We start from the raw sequence: 9,574 nt of genomic DNA, 5'->3' as shown, positions 1-9,574 counted from the left end.
TTACGAGTCATTTTCAATGGTACCGTTCTTTCTTTATTTGACTGTGATGAGAGATAGAGAAAGAGAGAGAAAAGAGTTTTTTTTTTTTTTTTCACAAAATGTTTAAATAGATTTTTACTTAAGGATATGTTTGGAATTGGAAGTGATTTTTAAAAAAAGTGCTTCTGTGAGTAAAATATCTAAAAGTACTTTTCTGAGAAAATAAATGTCAAATAATGAAACATTTTTGGAAAGATTTAATAATTTATAGGTTTGTTTGTTAAGTATTAATGGTATTTCACAATTTAATTTTGATTTAAATGGCAAGGCACAGCTTTTATTTCTTTTTATTTCATAAGAAATTTAATAAAATTCCCTTTAATAATCATAAAATCATTAAGATTATTTAGGTTAGTTAAAGTAAAATATTGAGGATTTAATATCATTAAAATTTTCTAGTTTTGATAAAGAATAATTAAAGGGAAAATTTTTAGGAAAAATAGATAAATCAAATTATTATTATTATTATAATGGGATAAATATTAAAAGATAAATGAGAATTAATTGATGATAAGAAAATGACATTTTGTGATGGTGAAGCTATGGGTAAAGGCTATATTTTTAACAAAATAAATAATTATGAGTAATAATTACATGGTTGATATTTGTCCAAGCACTGCCCAATTATGTCTCAATACTACAAAATTTTGACTTGATTATATTTCTAATCTAAACATTACTAATTGACCCAACTACAATAACCTTTATTTATTTATTTTACTTGAGAGATTAAAATAATTGGAATTTTTTTCTTTTTTTTTTTTTTTTTAAGTTAATTTGGATTTTAAAAAGTAGTTGTGAAAAAGTGTCACAACAAACAAACACTCCCTAAAGCATATGCAGATGCTTCTTCAACCTCAAGAAAAGAATTTTTTTTTTTTTTTAAATAACAAATTAATAAAACACACTTTAAATACTTAAAAAATTGTAATGGAAAAAATGGTGCAAGATTCTGATCATTTCTATAATGCCATCCATGAGGGATGAGGCTTTGACCAAATTACAATTTGACATGTGAATGGGACAAAAACAACCTGAAGCTTTATATTTTTTACTCATATTTATCAAGACAGCCCAAAATTTATAAATTATTCTGGATGATCTTTTTATTAGATTAATAGGTAGTTCGATGGAAAAAAGGTAAAAAAAAAAAAGTTTTATGAACTCTTGAGTTCGAATACTTTCACACCCTAATAAGGGTGGTCATTGCCCACTGAGACTCTTACTCGATTAACAGTTTTAAAGTCTAAAAAGATTAGTTGAAGTACGCGTAAACTGGTACGAGTACAGTGATTAAAAAAAATTCAAATAGAGATAATTAATTATACTTATGAGTATGTTTAAATATAGTTTAAATATTCATTATTTGTTACAACTTAAACACTAGAATATGGTTTAAAAACATGGTTAAATAAAAATAAAAAAGGTTACTATAACTGAGAAATGACCTAACTCACCAAACCCATGTTGCACCAATTATATTTAATTTGAAGCATATGTGCCCATCATCTTAACCTAATCACAAGTAAATTTCCCAATTTTTAATTCTCCATACCTTTCTTTCTTTTTAATTAAGTAAAATTACTTTATTTTCACTTAACTTTTTAGAAAAATATATCACGTCATTTATCCGTTATAATCGTCATAATTTATAAAGTAAATGATAAGATTTTAAATATATCCCACATAAAATTTTAATTTAATACAAACTTTGAAGATTGAATTGAAAGTGAGAGATGCATAAAGATTAAAGGCAGAGCACTGTTGATAAGTTTGGGGAAGAAAACAAAGTGTATTTTCTAGTCATATTAATTTTGATTTCTGAAACTAGTACAACACTTTCAGGTTTTGTTTGCTTCAGGAATTGGGAAACCCCATTTTTGAGGTATAGTCAAGAAACTTTAAACTGATAGTCAATGTCAATACAAGGAATTATAGTTAACAATGAAGACTTGAAGATTAACTTATTAAGTTTTAGTCTTTGATGGCTACCATTTTGGTGGTTTTTTTCTAAATTGTTGGACAAGTTAGGATAGAATTGAATTGACTTTGAATTATCTACACTTCTTCTGTTGTCATCTTTTATAATGGGTTTCCAACCTTTCTTCAGAGTGTTTTAGGACTGCAAGCAAAGGTCCCTGTCAAATTTTGTATATACTGTATATTAAATCAAATCAATCACAATGCTAAGATGATGGCATTTGTTATGCCTGGAAAGCGAGGACTGACGTAACCTCTCGTCAGCAAGAGCATCAAGAGCCAATTAGGACTGAGGAAGGTTTTGTATCATCCAGACGCTGCTACGTCACATAGTGACGCAAGGGGCATGGCTCCTGTTAGTGTAGTAGATGAGTGTCAGGCTTACGAGTGGTTAAGGATCATTCACCTGTCCAAGCCCTATATAAGTTGAGGATATTTCTCGTGCAGATAACCAATAGGACGCAAAGAAGGATTTGCACGGCACCTACCCACTTACAGACTTATAATCATTACTTTGAAATCTCCCACTATAAATAGAGGATTTCCTTCTCATCTATATGATTGACTAATCTTAGTCTAAAATAGCTTACATATTCTCTCTCTCTTTTTGTATTCTCTCTAGATTATAACTCAACTCGTTCTACGCGACCTAATTGTACCTATCTATTAATACAATAGCAGTGGATGTATGATTCGTTTTTGAGCATTTGAACCATTTTAAATATCGCTTCTCATCCATTGTTTCATTTCATGTTTCCTTATCACGTGTGATTTCTAAGTTTGTTTACCACTTTACATGTGCGAATCGTTGGTATCAAAATCAAGCATCAGTAACATTTATAGCTTTCTAAAGAAACAGACACACCTGATAAAAAGCTATCACAACACAACAATGTTATTTTGCCAAACTTTGAGACCAGATTAAAATACATTTGAACTCACAAACATTCCAGATTGCAATAACACCATTTGTTACCATACAGACACGGGACTAATGAACATGATTCGGAAGTTTGCAGAACGCTAATGCGTTTATGATGTACATGAGTGCAGAAATGCAGCTTTAGATACATAAAACTTAACTAATTGGGCAACGGAGAATTATTGTTCATAGCATGATCCGGGACCAACTGGAGGACGTCGAGCATAGAAGTTTGTGACCGGAGCAGCTTGAATCCCACGCCTATGCAATAGGCATCTGAAGTAATGCAACCGCGGTAATGCAGTTATGTTGATATTTCCAGAGGAAATGGATTCCCTCCTACTCCACAAGCGCTCTATAGAAACAAAAGGTGGAGAGTGAATGAAAATACACAATCTAAAATGATTTAAGATTAAAACAAAAAGGTTGTACCGTCTGCCTAAAATCAAGAAGGGCATCCATAAATATGAAATACTCTATTTTGTTGCCAGCATACCTGCAGCTGCTGCAGCTCGAGGCCATATTGTTTGCTGAACATTTGAGGTATCAGCAGTCTCACCCCACATGCAAACTTCCCCTCCAAGCACAAGCTCTTGCTTTGTGGAATCATTTATTCCTTCTAATGGCTCAGCAGTATAGAGACGATCCCAAGGGACATCTAGATGGTCAAGATACCAAAACCCTTGATTGCTGTAAATGCATTTAAAACCTTTCGCAACAGCCTTTGGACAGACACCAGAGCCCAACCTATCGCACCAAATGAAAATGTTCAGGTGTGAAAGTCTAGTTCAAATATATATTTGGCTTTGATACATATGTAAAGCTGTAACAGGAACTCACCAGTTATGCACCACCGTCTTTGGATTAAGGTTTTCTGCAAATGCATTGAATGTTTCTTCCCTGAAATGAATATATAAAGATGTATTCATGGTTTTGATATTTTAGGCAATCATATAATTAATATTTATAAGTTGGAAAAAGATATATAACTCATCTATTATTATTTCCATTTATAAATAATTTCAGAAGAAATATTTGCGGCATTATGCACATATTTAAATTCCATTTGCATATTCTTTTGCTGCTATTTCATAAATTTCCCAGACTTTTGATGAGATCCAAGCAAGAACAATGGGATAAAACCAGAGATTTGTCGTGCATAAAACTCCTCAGGCATAGCAACTTAAATATGCTAATTGCATTGGCATAGTTAAGGACAAACCAGTTCACAGGGGTCCAATTTTTTGATATTGCTATTTCTTGAGCTCTGAGTACAAAATATTGATATGCTTCCTTAGCAGTCATGTTGTGATTCCTAAGCCTGCAATCGACATAGACCAGTATAATGAGCAAACATAAATGATGGGTGAATAAACAGCCTGCTTAACTAAGATAGGTAGATCTTGGAAGCAGCAAATATTTTTAACTTATGATGGTTTACATTTGATGTAGATAAGTTATGGATCATGTAACAATGTGCTTGTATGGATACTAACCACTATTCCCTGACTCAAGAAAACAAACTTAAGTGCGGCCTCAAAGTGCAAGCGTGGGACATCACCCTATGGGAAATTCCCATACGGTGAATGAAGAGTATCTTCTTTCTCAATCAATCAAAATCTAAGAACCCTATACTTCCTAAGCTTTGTGATAGATAGAGAGATAGATAGAAGGAAGCCATTGTTTAAATCTTAGTACTCTAGATAAGATGAAGCCAAGTGGTACCAGACATGCCAGGGAAATGTGTTGGTGACAACATATCTTCAAAACAGACCTCCAAAACCCAAAAACTTTAGCATGTTTTTCTATCCTTTTTCACAGATTCTCTTCTTAGATGATAAAACAGGCAGCAGGCTGCAGAAGGAACCCAACAGACAAAAAATAGGTAATACACATTCATCCATTTGATCATATTATCAGTCATTCAGTCATTTCCTAGCTGAACTACATGCTGTTTGATCTATTTGATAGGTTTCTTGAAATAACTGAGTCATCATATAGTAAGTAAAAGATAATCAGCCAAAAGAGTTTGGGCATGTACCACTGCTTCACATGTGGAGTAGAGTCCCAGCAATCTGTCACACATTGTAAAATTTTTAATCAGCAAACATCACAATACAGCAAGCATGAAATTAACACACGAGAGAGCCGCCGGGAGGCAGGGGTGGGGGGGTGGGGTTGGGAGTTTAGTTGGTTAAAAAGCATATAAGTGGGTTGAAGCTTCTTAATCATGGACCCAGAGTTTTTGGGAGGGTCAGTAGATGTTGACAAATTTACTGATCCATTTAGGATATTTCTTTCAGAATCACATTCACTATTCGTCATGTTCAAGACATTTCACAGATGGTATCCATTAACCATTTCTGAGGTTTTCCAATGCCTAACAAAACCTTTAGACTGATGGAAAGATAAAGACTTTTAATGATAAAAAGAAAGAATAGATTTCAGAATCTTCGCCAGGAAGAAGAGTCACTCGGACTAACCTGTATGGACCTCATCACCACCCAAGTGAAACAGCTCAAATGGAAAAATTTTCCTCATATCTGTATTACGAACATTTTACACTCAAATCAGTGGAGAGAAGAAAGATTATATGCCACACTCACCATAAATGAAGTAATATATCAAGACAAAACTGTAAGGCAACAAAGTTTGAAAACATATCTTTATTGACCAAGTTGACTAACGAATCAGCAAACATGAATATCCAGTGCATCAACTATATGTCTAATCAATTGTTATGGTGGTGAAGCAAATGTTGATCCAACAATTAATTCACTTAAACAGAAAGTAACTTGACCATTATCTGAGGAAATGTTTTAAAAGATCTTGACCTGATAGAATCCCAGAGATCACATCAAAAGTAAAATTTTTTGCAACATCAAGTGGCTCTCTACAGGTTGCAGAAGGCCAAAGATCAGGATACCCAGCTCCCCTGCACACAGAATGAATATGAAATTTCATGCAGCAAGAAGTATGTATAACCAATTGAAATGTAGATGAGTCAACAAGCTGCAAATCAGAACAATTTCCACATTTTGGTGCATCAAAATGTAATCTTTCCATTCGTGTCAGACTTCCAGATAACAGTATTACCTAGGCAATTAAAATGAATATAAAAAATATAACTTCAAGTCTCCCAGTTTTACTTGGCTAGGTTCCAAATGAGAAAAACATATCCCCCAGAAAGACACAGATCTAACATTTTTTACCTATCAGAAAAACTTCATGATTTTTTGCTATTGGAACTAAATAATTAAGCTTGCGTATCTGATTTCATTCTCCTTTTAAGCACAGAAATAAGTGACAGTACCAAGGCTGAAATTATCAGGAGCTAGAAAGCTATATCCTTTATATTATAGTATTAGGCGTATAATGTTTGACAAATGTCTTACCATGATTCTGCATGACCAGGGACATCTACTTCTGCCATAACATTGATGCCTGCCACAAATCATACTAATAAAACATAAATAAATATACACTTGAAGCACAATGCCCTAGAGGGAATTCAAAAGACTTTAAACATAAAGTGCACCTCTCATTTTGGCGAAGCTTCATATTGGTACATGAAAACATGAAAAAGAGTCACATTATTAGATTATGGCATGATAAAGTGACATAAAATGTAAAGACAGCAAACCAAATACATCAGAGCACATACTAAGCCATATATTCACTGATAAAGAAAAATTTAAGAAAATTAAATACTTTTGGAAAAGGAGACACATTTTAGGTCATAAGATTTTCAAACACTGAAATCATTATTTAATTTCCTCTCTTCTTCCATAAATTTACCACAGTCATCATCTTTTTTAAATTATTTTAGCCATAGTTTTTTTAATAGGACTCTTAATTTAATACTGTCTTAAAACTTCTTGTTTCCAGCATCCAATGAATAAAGATTATAAATATTAAATCTAACGTGAATTAAGATCACGTGTGAGTTTTTTTCATAGAAGCTGACAATGAATAGGAAGATACTTGGACTAAGGTTCTTAGAATTTTCTAAACACGAGTTGCGTAGGGACTAAATGAGTTATCTAATCTTACTTGACAATTTCATAGGCATCCTCAACTGTGTAGCGTTCCCACTTTGTATATGCACCTTTCCACAAATTTGGATATGTAGGAACTTCAAGAGGAAATGACTCCTCGTCTATGATGTGCCAATGAAAGACATTCTACTGAATTCAACATATTTACACACAAAAAAACAGAAGAAATAAGATGGTGAAGCACTGATGAATGTTCAAATGAAATACAAAATCACCTCAACAAAAGATAAAATAATATACATGGCTAGTGGCATATCTTACAAGTTTAGCATATGACATAGATTCAATTATCTGCTTAATGGTATTCACTGGAAAATAATGCCTCGATGTATCTGAAAAAGATGCAAACACAATGAAATTCAAGTGATACTCCAGGACACAGACACAAAGACAACTGTACGTTCTACAAGAAAACTTGAGCTTACCTAGTAGAAGCCCGCGGAAAGCAAATCTTGGTTTGTCTTTGATGTACCAGGGTGCTTTGTATATTTGTACAGATTTGGTTCCATAATCAAAAGAACACAACTGGCTGAATGTCTAGAACATTGAAGAAGAGAATCATAAATGAGAAAGGAGTCCACATAAATCCAAGCCCATGATAATCTTCTCATATTAGTTGGCGATAATAATTATGCACAAGGGGAAAAATTAACAGATCAGTAATACCTATATGTTACACGCATGTAGCTGAAGAAGTACAAATCCTATCAGACTACATAATAAAGATGAATAAGAGGATGGTAAATAGCTTTTGAACTCCAAGCTATCAGTTATTGTTTTTCTTTGCGTGGGTATATTTGTTCATGAGACAGAGAGAGATAGAGAACATAAGCCATTGCATTGCCAATCTTACAGTCTCTATTGTCCTCACGCATTCACAAATGTCTATTGCCATATTCTGAACCAATCCCCATTATTATCTCTCATTATAAAAATATTAATAAAAAAGACTTAGCTAATCTCCCATTCACATAAAACCCAATATACGGGTACTGATAAATCAATCCATTTTGTAGTCAAGAACTATACAAACTCAATACATATTCATGCCAAATGTAATATGCTATACAGATGTCCCTAGTTTTATGACTAGATGGTAGTAATATGTACCTCCAACCCTCGCAATGCACCATAAACAGTATTCGCCTGCAAGAAAGAAACATAAACATCAATGAAAGTCTCAGAAGGAAAAATGAAAAGAAAATCACACATCGATATCATGAGTAACTGTATTGAACTTGAGAAATAATCCAAAATGATCACTAGTCCATTCAACAGGAATCTAATTTCAACAACTGGAAGCATTATAACTAAGTAAAATGCAAAGCACATTTGCAAAAAAAGAAAAAGAAAAAGTATATAACCATCGAATTAATAACAAATTGACATCTGGGTCTCCGTGCAATTCTCTTTACCTCAATTGTTGCCTCACCAATAATTGACCGTCCATCATTCTTTGCCACCAACAAACTGTAACTCTCATCCACACCCAGTTGCAGCTACACACGTAAAAACACAAACAAAAAAACCAAAAACATCAAATTTTGCAGCAAAAATTATAAACAGATATCAAAAACCAAAGAAACCCACCTCTTCACTCTCAGAGTGAACAACAACGTTCAATTTCCCAATATCAAAACCCGATCTTATTCCTCTAAACACAGAAAAACCATTGAAACTGTGCTTGAAAATGATCTTTCTGTATCTATCAAACGCTTCTCTAACAATTGTAGAGTGGCCCCCATTTCCGGAGACAGACAACGAGAGGGCGGGGTCCACGGAGACGGTATCGTTTCCGGAGGTAAATTGTGCGGGCAAAGGCCAGAGAAAAGGGAGAGAGTCATCGAGGTCGGCAGAGGCAGAAACAGAAACGGAAAGGGTCAGAGCAAGAGAGACGAGGGTGGTAAAGATTATCTTCTTTTGTAACATGATGAATCGATTACCATGAAGCTGGTCAACACACTGAAAAATACAATTGAAACTGAAACTGAAGACAAAAAGAGACGAGTCCGTTAGAGAGAGAGAGGTGTCCGACAGGAGAAGAAGACAAGTGTTTTTAGGTAGTTACTGGTCCTTCAGACTTTAACTTAAAGAAGTAGTTTGGTTGTTGGGAGCAGTATATTCTGTATCCGAAAATCAACCGGGTAATTTTAATCACCTCCAATAAGGTTTGGGAAAACTATCAAAAACCCAGGTATCTTTTAAACTATAAAATGATGCTTAACCTTATATAAACTATCTATCACATTCTCAAAATCGCATAGTTGGTTGAAGATATAGCTCATATATATATACATTGACCGGGAGGAAATTTTAGGCCTCTTCCAAAGATTATTGGGTGTGTTTGTTTTAGTATTTGAAATAGTGTCTAGGCCAAAAATCCTACTGGACTTAACGAGGCCCAATAACAAAATAAACGTGTTATGACCCAAGGCTTTAGTACAATTCTAGTTGGGCCCACGCTTAAATCTACTTTGTGAACTGCCCTTTCCACAAGTTAGGCTACCCCACAAATTAAGCTTGACTGGGCTCCAACCTATCAGCCCACAGCAGTCCGATAAACAGAGAATCAGAA

General features: G+C 33.9%; 1 protein-coding gene across 1 annotated transcript; it reads right to left on the bottom strand.

The window, feature by feature from the left end:
• Nucleotides 1-3,014: 3,014 nt before the first annotated feature.
• On the bottom strand, nt 3,015-9,069 carry LOC116112265 (beta-hexosaminidase 1). Its single transcript, XM_031398423.1, has 15 exons — nt 8,590-9,069; nt 8,415-8,498; nt 8,110-8,145; nt 7,425-7,536; nt 7,261-7,331; nt 6,995-7,125; nt 6,480-6,496; nt 6,337-6,385; nt 5,776-5,876; nt 5,425-5,484; nt 4,983-5,016; nt 4,164-4,262; nt 3,782-3,841; nt 3,438-3,688; nt 3,015-3,296 (listed from the first exon to the last, which is right to left on the bottom strand). The coding sequence occupies exons 1-15, from the start codon at nt 8,926-8,928 to the stop codon at nt 3,121-3,123; spliced, it is 1,620 nt and encodes a 539-aa protein (XP_031254283.1). The 5' UTR covers nt 8,929-9,069; the 3' UTR covers nt 3,015-3,120.
• Nucleotides 9,070-9,574: the final 505 nt, after the last annotated feature.

The sequence above is a fragment of the Pistacia vera genome, unplaced genomic scaffold, assembly GCF_008641045.1.
Source record: "Pistacia vera cultivar Batoury unplaced genomic scaffold, PisVer_v2 Contig658, whole genome shotgun sequence".
Classification (NCBI taxonomy): domain Eukaryota; kingdom Viridiplantae; phylum Streptophyta; class Magnoliopsida; order Sapindales; family Anacardiaceae; genus Pistacia; species Pistacia vera.
Note: the sequence above shows the minus strand (reverse complement) of the source record. Positions and strands in the feature narration are given on the sequence as shown.

What these genes read in the sequence shown, in the direction of transcription:
- LOC116112265 (XM_031398423.1), bottom strand. Translation starts at nt 8,928, where the DNA reads ATGTTACAAAAGAAGATAATCTTTACCACCCTCGTCTCTCTTGCTCTG. An exon ending in GTGCATTGCGAGGGTTGGAG is followed by an intron (nt 7,537 to 8,109) that starts GTACATATTACT and finishes TCAATGTTCTAG; the next exon opens with ACATTCAGCCAGTTGTGTTC. An exon ending in ACTCCACATGTGAAGCAGTG is followed by an intron (nt 4,263 to 4,982) that starts GTACATGCCCAA and finishes TGTCGATTGCAG; the next exon opens with GCTTAGGAATCACAACATGA.